We start from the raw sequence: 14,427 nt of genomic DNA, 5'->3' as shown, positions 1-14,427 counted from the left end.
AAGCAATCACGTCGGCTTCAGTATTCAGCCCGCCAACGCTATCGAGCGCGGTGATCTCGTCCAGTGCAGTGAGCTCGTCTTCGATAGGCGAGGACACCTGGCTTGTGTCCCGGCTTTCACCGCGGGCAATTGCCAGTAATGCCTGATTATCTTCCTCAATGTTCGACAAGCGCTCCAAAATGAGCTCTGCTACCATGGGATGCGACCTCAACTTGTGGTCAGCGGACCTAGTGTGATTTTGCGGATAGCCCGCTCCCATCTCTCCCGCCCAAATCGAGATTCGAGCAATGTTGTCGATGACGATATTCTTCGTCAACCGCTCGATTTCAGGCTCATTTTCCACGAGATCAAATGTTTTCAGGACATCTTTCAGGGCTTGGTAAATTGAGCATCGTGCTGCGTCCGGTCGTATCACAGCCTTGCTGATAGTAATATCGATCTCTTCCTTACCGACCTCTGCGTCTGACATCGCATCATACCGCCTCTGAGGTGATCCAAACAGATACCGCAAGATATGAGCAGGTAAAAGAGTTCGCCTTCTCAGTACAAGGACGTGAGAAACAGATCATGATCAATTATTGTATTGGCATATTCATGAAGGGCTGGCAGCTGACCAAGGCAGGTCAGCTTAGCTCGCTTAGATGAAGACCAGGCTGAGATTTGTAGCACTGGGCGTCAGGCTTGCAGATGAGACGATAATGCACGTAGCTATGCCCCACCTCCTGCACGGAGGAGTCGTGTATTGCTGCACACCGGGAAGTCCCCTCAAGTGCAGCCTGATGCTTGTCGAGGGCATCCATGTGCACCATCTCATTCACACAAGGTTTCCCATCTCACAATAGCGAGACCCGCGAGTCGTCGAACCTCGAGCGCGCACTGGCAACAAGATGAGCGGCATCGAAGTGGCCGGTCTAGTTCTGGGAAGTTTCCCGCTGGCCATTGCTGCCATGGAGCATTACCGAACCACGAGCAAACTAATCAAAATCTCTCGCAACGTGAATAGAGAGCATACCAAAGTCTGCAACCGCCTCCAGGAGTTGAAAATGGGATACGAGCATCAACTTCAAATGCTCCTATTTCCCTTGCTAGATGATGGAGTCGTGGACTCACAGCAGTACGCACAGCTCCTTGCCAATCCAGGAGGGGAAGGATGGAAGGAGGCGTGCGTTGAGGAAGCCCTGACGGACAGGATGCAAGACAGATACCGGCTATACTTGAACGTCATGGCCGAGCTCGCGGATGCGATGACAAAACTTTGCAAATTGGCGAAAGTGGACGACTCTGCATTTCAGTCGCTTTTGGAACATGGAGGTGTTCTTACGTCTCGTGGCACCAAAACAATTTCCAAAGCAGAGAAGATTCTGATGATCCAGGCGAAGATAGCATTTCAGGGCAAAAAGCTTAAGTACAGTCTGCAGAGCTCTTGCCGTGAGGAGCTGTTGGATGATGTGTACGAGTGCATTCGAAGACTGAGCGAACTCCTCGAGGGTAGTGCATACCTCTTAGATTGCACAAGAAATCGCAGGGACTTTCCGAACCGACGAACGCATAGGAGCCTTCTCGAGTTCTGGAAACACGGAGAGAGCATCTTCAAGCTTCTGAAATTTGCCTGGAGCTGCAACTGTCGTGGCAAGGCCCAGTTGACACTACAACACCATCGCACGGTCATAGACTCCATGAACATGCGCCTCTACCTGTGCCATGGGGAACAAGCGACGCAAGTCAAAGTTGGACAGCGGGAGTCGACCCATGCAGCGCATACACTGAGCTTGCCTGGCTCTGGGAGCAGCCAAAATTTGGTGCCTATTAGTGACCGATCACGAGCATCCTCGAGACACAGGATCACATCGCAACCAAACTCCAGTGTCACTCAAGGGCAAGATAAATGCATGTCACTGCTGCTTACCAGTGAAACTAAAACGATGTTAGTGGACTTCAGGGTACCTCGACAACTGTTGTGACCCAAGCAGTCCAACCCTTGCCATTTTTACCTCTTCGTCCCGCACCTCAGACGATTTCCATGGACTTACCGCAGCCAAACCCAGCGGCAAACCTCTGCGAACTGTTCCAGGGCGCCTCCGTGAGCGAATGCGTTTGCTGTCTTCGGAGAGGCAACGACCAGTATCTCGTCCATTGCGCAGCGGGAGTCAGTCCGGCAACGCCCGGAATAAGTCTTCTTGATGCTTTAGGGTCAGAGGACCTGCACCGGCAGAAACGTTGCCATATTGCACTGGCATTAGCGTCCACGCATCTGCAGCTACATTCTTCGCCCTGGATCAATTGGATGTGGGATTCTGGGAGCGTGCTCCTACCAACTACCGTCGATGCCTCGAATGCCCAAACCATACATCCTGATCCGTATGTCCTGGCCGATTTCGATGCAAACCCCACGGCATCGTTGCCGCGAATGGATCTCAGCTTCATTTCTTTGGGAATTGTGCTCTTGGAGCTGGGGTTTGGCAAGAGGTTCACCCAAGATCCGCGTTGGCAGCAGTTCCCCTGCAGAGAGAAAGACCCGATGACCCGGATGGTTATAGCCCAAGCGTGGGCTGAAAAGATGCAGGGTACCACTGGTGAAAATTATGCACTGGCGGTATCCTGGACATTGAGGAATAGCCCATTGGAAGCAGTAGATCAGAGCTGGCGGCGAGACTTCGCAGAAAACGTGGTGCAGCGTCTTCAAAGGTGCTGCGATTCTTTGGGGAGGATGACCTAGAAATTTTAGACTGTAGCACGGGGGTTCGAAGGAGCGCCCAAAAGCAATGTGCTCGCACATAAATGGGCCCAAGAATGTGGCACTACAGACCTGGCATAAACATGATAGCTTAGACTGAAGTGCCAGTCAAGGATTCACGGTCTCGTAGTTTCGACGGTTAAGCATTGTTGGAAGGGGTTGACGATTCGATGTAAAGCGCGGTAGAAGAAAACGTGCGATCAAGGAGAGCGCGTGAATTTTTGGTGACACTGAATTGATGATGAGTTATTATAGAAGCTTACGGCCAAGGCAGGCAAGGACAGCGCGAGAGGCCCTGAATGCTGAATGCTGCCCTCAGGGCCATGACGTTAGCGCGGAAATCCTCCGCGGTGATCGGGTTTTGGACGAGGCGGCTAGCGCTAAGAGGAGCTCTCTCTCGCAGCCATCCGCCGGCTCTGTCTTCCTCACCACGTACACCTACAATCACAACTTCACTTACCAAAACTTTGTCACGATCCTCCTAGCGTCCTACTTGTTATGGCTGTCTTATAGTTCCAGCGTGCGAGCGTGCCTTTCACAACCTAGACAACCATCCACGCGCCCCTTCGGACACAACCCACACCAGAACACACCATGCCCTCCTCCGCAGCAATGCGCAAGACGTCCTTGCTATCGAGCAATGCCGGCGACCTCGCAAGTGGCAATAACGTGCGCCGCACCAACTCTGGGCGCGCCGTGCGCACCAACACCACCCGACCGACGAACTACTACGCGCGACCCTACGCGCATCAAGGCCCTGACGCCTCTATAGACGATAGCGCGCCCGCAGGTTTTTTTCCAGCCATCACATTCTTCAGCGATGCGGTCACTGCTCTGCCTAAAGAAGTTATGCGCCAATTTACGCTTATGAAAGAGGTGGAGGCGAAGATTCACGGCCCAAGTGAGAAGCTCGGCCAAGCTGTAGATGCGCTTCTCGAGCTGCCGGTCCCGAGGCGCAACAACACAGCCGGGGGCACCCACGGAGGGATGCTTAGTTTCACTGCTGCGAACAGCGCCATTGGAAGCGCCAATGTCAGTTTGGTCAACGGCGTTGCGCCCTATGGTGCTAGCGGGCAAAACAGCACTGCTGGGTCTATCACCGGTGAGGAGGTTGCACCGGACAGTGAAGGCGATCTTGAAAGAAGGCGGCAATACCACGATTTGCGAATGATCACGCACAACTTGCTCGCGAACTTGGACGAGAAAAATGTCGTGCTCACTGAAGCGAACCGGGTGCTCAACCTGCAAATGTCGCGACTGGATAGCGTCATGCCGCATGTAGAGGAGGAAATCCCCGAAGAAGCTCGCCTGGGCAGCATGACACACTGGGCGTACAGCGACAACAGGCAAAAATCGAAACCCGTTGCACCGGCCGCAAACGAGAGGAATCGTAGAGACGTTGCTCTTACAAACAGCCTGGCTGCTGCCGCGAATGCCGTGCACGAAACTGAGATTGCCGCCGCGCGACGAGAAGCCATCAAGGAGAATGGCAAAGAGAAGACAGGCAGAGGCAGGCATCGGGAGCACATCGATTCCGAATTTGAGGATAGACCCAAAAAGACGACAGCGAAAACTGTAAGAGGGAAAGCAGCAGCAGCATCGGCTACCGGGTTGGGCATATCTACAAACGGCGAGCCTGTCAAGAAGAGGAAAGTCGAGAAAGCCACTGGTGGTACTGGAATGGAGAGACAGGCAAGCACTAAGGGCAAAGCCGCAAAGGAGACACCAAGAAGTACACCCGCAGCCGAGCCTGCGAAGAAAACAGCCAAAGCGAAGCCTGCGCCTCCACCGCCCATCAAGCGGAAGGGCGTCAACAGCGCACAAGCGACCCCGGCGGTCGCTAACAGCCCGCTTCAAGCCACCTTCAATGCGGCACAAACAGAAGCATCTTCAGGGAGGCCACAAAGCGCGCGCATGACGAAAATGAGCAGCACAAACCTCAGGCATGAACGGGTAATGGAACAAGAGGATAGTAGACCGTCATCTGCTGCTGGTAAGAGCAATGGCGAGAAAGCGAATGGTAAGAAACGAGCGCGGGAAGAAGAGGAACAGCCAACGGAAGCTGCAGAGCCGGCCCAGGACGAGCCGGTCACGGAGACTACAATGAAGCGGGAAGAGGTCGAATCTTCCGCGCAGCGTCCAGCACCGTCGCGATCAGATTCCTCCAAGAAGACATCCGGACGCCAGTCAAATGCAGGTACTCCTCGCGCCGAAGACAATGCCGGGTCAGATACTGCCATGGCACGCACCCGCTCGACACGCTCTACACGCGGAAATGGCGATCAATCCGGTAGTGAGACACCTTTCCCGCGAGCCAATCACAAACGAGCTGGACACGGCGGAAGTATGAGTGGTCTCATGAGGCAGATTGCACCCTTCAACAGGAGTCCGGATCACGGTCGTGACGAAGACGATCCTGATGAAGATCTCGATAGCAACAGCGATGGCGAGCCACGATTCCGAGCTCGCAGTGCTCGACGCAGCAAGACGAACAGCCGTAACGTCAGCAGACAAACGAGCATCCGCAAGCGCAGTGGCAATGGATCTCCGACGCGACAGAAATTTGAGGCAGAAGAGCGTGTGGACCGAGACACGGAAATGGCGGACGCTTCGAACGAGAATCACGTCGTGTCATCCAAAGAGCATCACACTTCGCCCCCACCAGCCCCTGCTCTTACGCACTCCCCTTCGCCGTCACTTTCTTCCCAACCGCCATCGCCCACACAGCCCTCACCTGAACATTACGCCGCCAATCAGCAACCGGATCAACCGATCGGCAACGACAACGATCAAGACGTAGCGTCTTCTCTCCCTCCATCATCACCCGCTTCAGCCCCGCAATCACCCACCGGCCAGTCCAGACCGCACTCTCCATCGGCGCGCGCAGGAAGCGAAGCCGCCGGCTCAGACGACGACGATCCCGACCCCGACGACCCTTCAGAGCCCAAGTATTGCTACTGCCTGCGCGGTTCGTATGGCGATATGGTCGGGTGCGACAACCCGAAATGCGAGCGCGAGTGGTTCCACTTGGGCTGTACGGATCTGGAGATCATGCCTGGAGAAGAGGAGAGCTGGTTCTGTACGCTTTGTCGGCCTAGAGGGAGGGGATCTGTTGGAGGTAGAGGTGGGCGAGGTGGGATTGGTGTTGGGAGAGGAAAGAGAGGCAGGGGACGGGCGAGGGCATAGGGAGGGGTAGGGCTTGAAATGCGATGACTTGGTACCATATAGACGAATTGTCACCATAATCATGACGTGCAAACATAATCCTTCAAATCCCTTGCTTCTGGAACCCAGTTTGCCTTTCGACCTACTGTAGGTACTGGGATGTACGTACCCGATCCGCCGTTCTCTGCGAGCCCTGGTGGGATTCCCCGCAGATCGGTTAGCGCCAAAACCCTCCCCATGCCAGCCCAAGCTGATACTGGGCAGGCTTCCGAATTCCCAATGACATCTCACTCTCCACCTTCATGGTCACCACTTCCACTGCGCACCACAACGCACAAACAGGATGCGCTTCTACCACGCGACCCTTTGGGCCATTTCTTTGGCTTCATTCCCGCATGCGATTGCCGCACCATCGCCGGAGCTCGGAGAATATCATCACACATCCACACATCGGCAACCGCAGCCCTTCTTAGGGAAATGGAGGCGCCTGTCCGAGCGGTTCATTGAGCGGATCTGGAGCCAGCCGCCTAAATACGAGGAGAAAAGAACCGCATCGGAGAGTTCTTCGCGTCCAGATGCGAAGCTGCTGCCGGCGCACACGCTTGCGATGTATGGCGGCGATGTGCTTCTGCGCTTCAACATAAGCACCGCGGAGGAAGCAAAGAGTCTAGCGGAGGCTTCGGATACGCTTTTGCTGGACGTATGGGAGTTTACAGACGATTGGGTGGACATTCGACTTGCGCAAGAGCTTGTCCCTTCGTTACTCGGCCTGCTGCCAAAATCGATGCAACGGTCGCATGTCCCGCTCCTACGTGAGCGAGAACTCGCGCAAGCGATCTTTGATACGTACCCGGCACCTCGCGAGCATGCGCATAACCTCCAGGCTGCTACTGCAGTCCCACTACCGCCCAATCAGCGACCTATCGGTCCGGCACCGCAGCCCAAAGGCGCAGAAACCAATATTTTTTTCGACGATTACCAACCCCTCAACGTCATTCACCCTTGGATGCGCTTGCTCTCTTCCCTCTTCACCACCCATGTGCGTCTAGTCAACATCGGTAAGAGTGCGCAAGGCCGCGACATCCCGGCCCTTCGCATCGGCGTGCACCCTACGAACGACGACGACCCTCAGCCATCTACCCGCAAGACTGTCTTGATAACCGCTGGCTTCCACGCGCGCGAATGGATCAGTACCAGCACGGCCAACTACATCGCCTATACGCTCATCACCGGCTTTGGTAAGGTCCCCAGCGTCACCAACCTGCTGCAGGATTTCGACTTCGTTATCGTGCCGACCATGAACCCTGACGGCTACGTCTACACCTGGGAGACCGATCGCCTGTGGCGCAAGAACCGCCAGCAGACCACCATCCGCTTCTGCCAAGGCATGGACCTCGACCACTCCTTCGGCTTCCAGTGGGACGGCAGCTCTACGGCCGGCAACCCTTGTTCCGAAAGCTACGCGGGCGAGAGCGCCTTCGAAGCCGTCGAGGCCAAAGCCCTCGCCGACTGGGCTCTGAACGAAACCTCGCAGAACAACGTAGAGTTCATCGGCCTTCTGGACCTCCACTCTTATTCGCAGCAGATCCTTTACCCCTACACCTACTCCTGCAACGACCTCGCACCGGGCCTCGAGGATCTCGAGGAGCTCGGCTACGGGCTTGAAAAGGCCATCCGTCGCGCGCATGGACACGTCTACGAAGTCTTGCCTGCTTGCGAAGGCAATGTCGCGGCCGCTAGTGGCGAAAAGAAGTCTTACCTGCCGCAGATGGAGAACCGCGGCGGCTCTGGGCTGGACTGGTTCTATCATGAACTGCACGTGCGTTGGGCGTACCAGCTCAAGCTGCGCGATCGTGGCACCTATGGCTTCTTGCTGCCGAAGGAGCACATTGTTCCTACCGGTAAGGAGGTCGTGGATGCGATTATGTATCTGGGCGAGTTTTTGCAGGAGACTTATATGATGCGGGAGAAGACTGATGCTGGTGAGAGTCAGCACGCTAAGAAGGAGGGCGATGAGTCGCGACCGGCGGTCCATGAGGAAGGTGAGGAGGCTTCGAGGCTTCCGAGCGAGGACTCATGGCTGCTTGTTGAGGATTTGGAGCCTGAACACCAGCCGGACCTCAAGAGGCGGAGGGTGAGATAACTCAAATTTATAACACGAAAATAAGCAGCGTTACAAAACGGAAAGCGATCACCAGTACGAGAGATCATTGCCGCCCAGTTTGGCGAAGTCTGATTGTGGGATTCGATCTCGAAGCATGCTGATTTTATATGTCGTACAGACCTGATCCTGCAAAAACGCCCGCTCAAATCACGCTACTCCGCAAGAACAAGGCATGTCTCTCGAAACTCGAAACTGGAGCACCGAAACGCCAACCAAGGAGTTCCTAGACTTCAAGGAGTCTCTACGAAACCCTTGCTTTCCTTCCCTTGCTCCGCCAGCTGCTCCATGCCCAGATAACTCCTTCGCTTCGCACTGCCGTCCGGCACATGGAACCGCTGATCCACCCTTCCAGCAACGTACACGGCCAGAATCAGCACTTCCAGCACGAACCCGAAGCAGTAGAATGCCGCTTTCGAATCGTACCATGCCGGATCGGATCTCGGCCGTGGCGACTCCCAGGTCGTCCCGAGTTTGAAGCCCGAGAGTATTGTCGCGAGGATTGCGGTAGTCGCGAGGACGAGCGATTTCGCTTTGATCGATCCCGCGCCGAAGGGCTCGAGCGTTGCTTTGGAGTGGGGGAGGAGGAAGGCTGCCACTAGGATGAGGAGAGGCAGAGTCGTGAGGATGAAGAGGAAGGTTACGGCTGCGCGCTGGCAGTCGAGGCAGGATTGGATGGTGTCGTGGTTGAGGGTGTAGGACATCACGACTGTTGCTGTGATGACCATGACCAGGGCGCCGCCAAGGAGGGCGTACAGCGCGTGGAAAGCGTGGGCGAGAAGTTTGTTCCAGCCGAGCTTTGGGTGCGTGGCGCGCAAGATGCGCTGGGCGAATAGCAGGTTCACCAGGTACACGATCAGTACACCTGCGTTGTTGAAGATCTGCGCGGCGAGGGCGATTTTGACATTGTGGGCGTAGACGGCCCACACGATCCGCATGATGCAGGTCACTACGCGAGCCATGCTGAAGCCGAAGAGGATTGCGCTGATGAGAAACTTGTGCCCGTGCCGGCGATTGCGTTGGAAGATCACCATGTTGGTTGCTGCGCTGCATAGATAAATGGCCATGAAGACCGAAGTGATAGGCACATCGACGCCAATGGTGGGTATGCCGCCCACAGCTGCGGTTTGGGGTGGGTAGGGCGGCTGCGTGGTGGTGTTAGATTGTCGTTGCTCATATAGTGTGTTGGATGTATTAAGTGACTTACCCCCAGAGGCTTCGCCTGCATGCTGTGACCAGACATTGTTACTTATCGTCCAAAGAAAGTCGTTTCTGATTGATCTTGAACTGCAGAAGAGGTTGGATCGAATACGACATGGCCGCGAGTGTTTATACTATCGTTGCACATTCCCACGGATGCTAATGCTTCGTCCGAAGGGGCGAGCTTTCGGACGAACTGGCGCGATCGGACGGACGAAACGTGAAGAAGTCGCAATAGGCGTTTCGGTGGGAGCGACGCCATGTGGGGCGTCGTCGCAAGTCCCCGAAGGCTTGTCTGTAATCTTTGTGACGATCTCACGCATTTGGCTCATGGTCGGAGGTTTTCGTCCGTGTGCTGCGGCTGAGAGGCACGAGCTGGCGCTACCAACGTTCGATGTCCTCCACAGATCGGGCTCCGCTTTTCGATTTCGTCCGAAGACTTCAAGCTTGTAAGCTTGTGTAGGTACCACACAACTTGGCCCACGCAGGGCTCACACCACATATCGTCTGACCGAAAGTGCTGACTTGCCGACTCGCCGGGTGCTGGGGGTCTTGACAAGTCCCGGTATGGCCAGTCGTGGCGTGGAGACACTGAGGCTGGCGACGATATCATCTGCGGCAGCCCTCTCGGTCGAGTGATTCCTTCGTCCGAAACGGAACTCTGCCTCCAGAATGCCGAAAGAGGGACGCCTTCGAAAAGGGACAAAAAGCTGCATTGAATGCAGGCAGCGCAAGGTAGGCTCTGTATCCGTGTGAGAGCTGTGTCGCGGACCGTGAAACTCTCGTTCTGACAACCATTCCAGGTCCGCTGCATCTTCAGCGGATCCGACGCCTGCGACAACTGCATTGCCAGATCGCGGGCTTGTGTTGCGCAAGGGCCCACCTCACCCGTGCCTGATCCCGCACCATCGTCGCGCGATCGTATCCACGACCTGGAGAATGAAGTCGCGTCTCTGTGGAGTGTCGTGCGCCGGTTAGAGTCGAACGCCAGGAATAGGAACGGGGCAACGCCAGGGGAAGGGACTTGCCAGGAAGCCGGAAGAGCTGGTCCAGCAGCTCAAACTCACGTCGGAGGAAAAGAGCAGCGGTTCGAGGATGCTACAGATCCTCTAAACCCAGCCGACTCAGACTCAGAGAGCCTCGGGCTGTCGCCGTCAAACCAGCCGGCACATCTGAGGCAGCTTTTCGACAATGGCCTGCTCAATTCTCGCGCGACCCAAGGCACATCCTGGGATGCTAACGACTACACCGGGCCGCATTCAGTCATTAAGGCACATCTGGCTGCGGCAAGACGTCAATTGCAAAAGCTCATCCCTCCCCCAGCCGATGTCGCTACCATCACAGGCTTCTCATTCCCATGGATGAGCATATACTTTGCTTTATTCCCGCGCGTGCGCATGGCGGCGACGGCTGGAGAGATTATGTCTCAGTATGATGCTCTCTGCACCACAGACGCGAATCCTATGTCTATCGCCAACATACTCATCTCGCTGGCTTTGACCGTTCGTCAGATACCCCCTGGAGATGTAGTACCACTGGTGCCGGGGATCAAAGATGTTCCAAGATTCATCGATGAGGTGACAGATGCTGTGGATTGTCTCATCGTGAGTGACGATGTCCTGGCTGCGACGTTGGATGGAATCGAGACATCCCTGTTGTTTGTACGACTGTAAGTGGCCTAGTCTCTCTGCCTTCGATGTGTTCTGAGGAATGCACGCTTGCAAACGCTCTGTGGACCGTTGATATCTTTCTCTTCCCAACCCGCTAATGTTGTCCAACAGCGCACTAGCTTCAGTCGATATCAGGAAGATGTGGATCAGATTACGACGGATTATCTCCCTTGCAGAACTGATCGGCTTACCACGCGCCTCAAAGTCTTTGGCAGATGGAGCGACGCAATCACAAAAGTCTGCAGCAGCAGTATGGGAGTCTATATGCATCGTTGACCGTCTTGCTGGCATGATGTTCAACTTACCATGTGCGACGCGGACGTATGCGCCACAGCGTTCCGAGATCATACACCCGGATGGTAGTGTGGACGTGAAAAGCTATTTAGGTCGACTTACAGAGATCGCACTAAGTGTTCAGGATCTTGACAGTATCTCAACGTCGGAGCGACCAGGATTTGAACAGCTTCCCAAGGTTTTCGCTGTGGATGAGCAACTCCGCAGCCTTGCCGATTTAGTCCCGGCTCACTGGTGGAATATCTCTGTAGAAAATATGACCCCGGAGCGCCTGGTTCAATACTGGCATCACTACTTTACCGTCCGAACTCACCTCCGACTCGCCATGGCCGATGATGACTCCGGCCGTTATCGCCTCAGCTACAACACCTGCGTCAGTGCCTCCCAGAGCATGGCATGGCGTTATGTGAGCCTACGACCACTGCTTCCAGCTGGTTTTTTTGCCTGCCGCGTGCTGGACTTCCAGATTCTCACCGCTGCAGTATTCCTCCTCTTCGACTCGAGCAAGCTAACTCTTCCACACCCTAAGCCTCTTCAGCAGGCCACCGCCAGCAGCACCCTTGTTGACCAGCTCATGACCGCCCTCGACGTCGCTTCTAGCAAAGCTGGTGGTGATTTTGCCGAGAAAGCCGTCGTCGTTCTGCGCTCGCTCAAAACACTCCTTCAAGGCCCGCCGGACAACGCCAGCCGCGGCGAGATGACTCTCAATATCCCGCTCATTGGCAAAATCGCCGTCACTCGCAAGCTTCCGCAGGGCCCGCCGCGACAGGTGCACGCTACGCAAACGCTTACGGGATGGCAGCAGTCCGGTGCGGGCGAGGGACAGGGGTTTGTTGCGCAGGATGTTGACGAGCAAGCGTTTGGGGAAAATGCGCCAGCGCCGTTTTGGTCCATGGATGTTTTGGATGATTTTGCGTTTTTACCAGATGTGCTGCCTGATGCTGGGGACGGTTTGCTGGATTATGGCATGCCTTTTGGTGTTGCTTGAGACCGGGTGGCTCGTCAACGGCATCAGCGCCGCGATCTCATGGATGTGAGTACGGCAATGCGTGAGCAGGCATGCTTTATTACGTTCTTGCTTGCAAGACTGGTTTCATTGGAATCTCTACCAGTAAACAAAAGTCAAGCCCAACGAAAACGGCCCGCGAGGAACAGCAAAACTGATATTCTAAACCGGCACGGCCAGGGACAGCCTCCTATACGGCTACAGAGCCTTGAACCGCAGCTTCAAGTATTTCCCGTTCTTTCCCACGGGCTCAGCCAAATACCCGCCATTATGCACCATGCCCTCGTCATCAGCAACCTCGGTATCGAATCGACCCCAGATGGCAACCATCACGTTCTTCATCTCCAGCATGGCCAGATTGCTGCCAACGCACATCCTGCCACCGCTGCCAAAGGCCCAGAACCACTTGCCCATTTCCTTCAGCTGAGCTTCAGAGGCATCTATCCATCGCTCCGGTCGCCATGAGTCCGGGTCGGGGAAGATTTCGGGATTGCGGTGCAGAGACCAGGCTTGAGATTGCACGCGGATGCCTGCTGGAAGGTCGGAGACTGCCTGTCCCTCGGGTCCGAGGCTAGCTGCAGAGGGTGTCATGCGCGGTTGGTTTCCGGGGATTGCGGCGTGCAGACGGAGCGTTTCCATCAAGCAACCGTGAAGAACAGGTAGACCGTCGATGTGCTTAGCGTCGGTGTTACCTTCCAGCCCAGCTATCTCCTCCCGAAGCTTCGTTTGCCAGGCAGCCTTGTTCGCGGTACGGCTGAGCTCCCATGCAAGCCAGGTCAGAGTGATGCTTGAAGTGTCGAACCCAGCGAGTACATGATCCAGCATCTCGCTCGCCATCTCCAGCCTGCTTGACTGTACCACCTGCTCCGCGCACGCATTTTTATCAGACTTGCCCGCTTCCTTAACCAGCGCCTGTCGCAGCTGTGCGTACACCGTCGGCGTGTCGGCCACATACTCGATTTTCATGCCCGCATCGACTTCCTTCAAGCTCCTCTCCGCTTTGTCGCACATACTCAGAATCCAAGCCTCGATGTCACGATTCGCTTTCGCCACCCAAGGCGGCACAATCAAGCCCAGCAAACCAATCTTGCCCATGAAGTTCGTGAAGTTAGGCAATTCCTGCGGCCAGAACGTATGGATCTGCCTGGCCTTGTAGTCTTTCAGGAACCTCGCCGCGTGCTCCGGCTGTCGGAGGAAATCGCTCCCGTTCTCCAGCCCAAACACATACCCCGCCACGGCATCCATCGTAAACGCGCTGAACACATCATACACCTCGACAGCCTCTCCACCTTTCGCAAACCCTTCCAACCGCGGCCCCATCCGCTCTCCAAGCAGCACGCGTGAGATCTCGGCCACAGCGCTACTCCCCTGCAGCGTCGACTTGGCGTACACGTTGCTCAGCATCCGCTTGCGCTTGCTGTGCTCCGCCCGCCCGGGCATGGCGAACATGGGCTGCACGCCGTAATTGCTGAAGACGTTGGCGTACCAATCGCCTTTCTCGTAGCCGCCTGCGTAGATTGTGCGGAGCCCGCCGGAGACGCTGTTGAGGGAGAGTTCATTGGGGGCTAGGCGGAGGATGGGGCCGTGTTTCTGGTGCGCGGCATGGACGGTGGGCGTGTCGGTTTGCCGGAGGCGGTGAGAGAGAATCCAGAGGGGGCTGAGAGGAGCGGTCCAGTGGGCTGAGGGGACGTGGCGGAGTGGTGAGAGGAATATTGGGTGGATGATGAAGCGGTAGAGGAATAGGGCGGATAGGATAGTAAAAGCTATGGTGGGAATGATGGGGAGAGACATCTTGGCTACGGTGGTGGGTGCTTTTTGAGGGCGATGGAGGAACTCGAGACAATTGAAATGGTTGTTTTCGCAGTCTTGATCAGACACTTAGATGTCCAGGTGTATCTGCAAGGTGTGACCACGAAAGGGCGTCGGGAGTGATAAGTACATCCGCGTTGAGCAGTTGACTCATCCGAGGTGTGCTCAGGCTTTGCTTCGGTATTTCCTAATGGAAGGTCTTACGATCAGACTTCCCTCTGATGTTCGCTAATGGAACGTTTTGACGCCCTATCGTATCGCTATCTTTGTCAATACCCACGTTCCCGATGAGGAAAGCAGTTGCGGGGCGCAAAGGCGGGGTGAAACAAGCCATCGCTTAACCCAGCATTTGAGGTTCTCCCTTTTGACCATATGACCAGGAATTGTA

The 14,427-nt window shown here is 55.6% G+C and overlaps 5 protein-coding genes across 5 annotated transcripts; 3 read left to right on the top strand and 2 right to left on the bottom strand.

Moving 5' to 3' along the window:
• Positions 1-3,328: 3,328 nt before the first annotated feature.
• WHR41_07936 (uncharacterized protein) lies at positions 3,329-5,920 on the top strand (the record flags this gene model as incomplete). The annotated part of the gene is made up of 1 exon (XM_069376540.1): positions 3,329-5,920. One exon carries the CDS (start codon positions 3,329-3,331, stop codon positions 5,918-5,920), a length of 2,592 nt encoding a protein of 863 aa, XP_069226252.1.
• A 586-nt stretch (positions 5,921-6,506) lies between these two features.
• WHR41_07935 (uncharacterized protein) lies at positions 6,507-8,042 on the top strand (the record flags this gene model as incomplete). Its single annotated transcript, XM_069376539.1, has 1 exon — positions 6,507-8,042. The coding sequence occupies one exon, from the start codon at positions 6,507-6,509 to the stop codon at positions 8,040-8,042; it is 1,536 nt and encodes a 511-aa protein (XP_069226253.1).
• Positions 8,043-8,293: 251 nt separating this feature from the next.
• Positions 8,294-9,431, bottom strand: WHR41_07934 (uncharacterized protein; the record flags this gene model as incomplete). The annotated part of the gene is made up of 2 exons (XM_069376538.1): positions 9,268-9,431; positions 8,294-9,205 (listed from the first exon to the last, which is right to left on the bottom strand). Exons 1-2 carry the CDS (start codon positions 9,301-9,303, stop codon positions 8,294-8,296), a joined length of 948 nt encoding a protein of 315 aa, XP_069226254.1. The 5' UTR covers positions 9,304-9,431.
• A 210-nt stretch (positions 9,432-9,641) lies between these two features.
• WHR41_07933 (uncharacterized protein) lies at positions 9,642-13,269 on the top strand. The gene is made up of 3 exons (XM_069376537.1): positions 9,642-9,995; positions 10,064-10,929; positions 11,042-13,269. Exons 1-3 carry the CDS (start codon positions 9,933-9,935, stop codon positions 12,210-12,212), a joined length of 2,100 nt encoding a protein of 699 aa, XP_069226247.1. The 5' UTR covers positions 9,642-9,932; the 3' UTR covers positions 12,213-13,269.
• WHR41_07932 (uncharacterized protein) lies at positions 12,429-14,021 on the bottom strand (the record flags this gene model as incomplete). The annotated part of the gene is made up of 1 exon (XM_069376536.1): positions 12,429-14,021. One exon carries the CDS (start codon positions 14,019-14,021, stop codon positions 12,429-12,431), a length of 1,593 nt encoding a protein of 530 aa, XP_069226248.1.
• Positions 14,022-14,427: the final 406 nt, after the last annotated feature.

This window comes from Cladosporium halotolerans (genome assembly GCF_011745625.1).
Source record: "Cladosporium halotolerans strain TM138-S3 chromosome Unknown Sca38, whole genome shotgun sequence".
Lineage (NCBI taxonomy): Eukaryota > Fungi > Ascomycota > Dothideomycetes > Cladosporiales > Cladosporiaceae > Cladosporium > Cladosporium halotolerans.
Note: the sequence above shows the minus strand (reverse complement) of the source record. Positions and strands in the feature narration are given on the sequence as shown.

Bases quoted from the DNA above. Each gene is read 5' to 3' on its own strand.
- WHR41_07933 (XM_069376537.1), top strand. From the start codon at position 9,933: ATGCCGAAAGAGGGACGCCTTCGAAAAGGGACAAAAAGCTGCATTGAA. The intron at 9,996-10,063 runs GTAGGCTCTGTA...CAACCATTCCAG, and splicing joins TTGAATGCAGGCAGCGCAAG to GTCCGCTGCATCTTCAGCGG. The intron at 10,930-11,041 runs GTAAGTGGCCTA...GTTGTCCAACAG, and splicing joins TCCCTGTTGTTTGTACGACT to CGCACTAGCTTCAGTCGATA.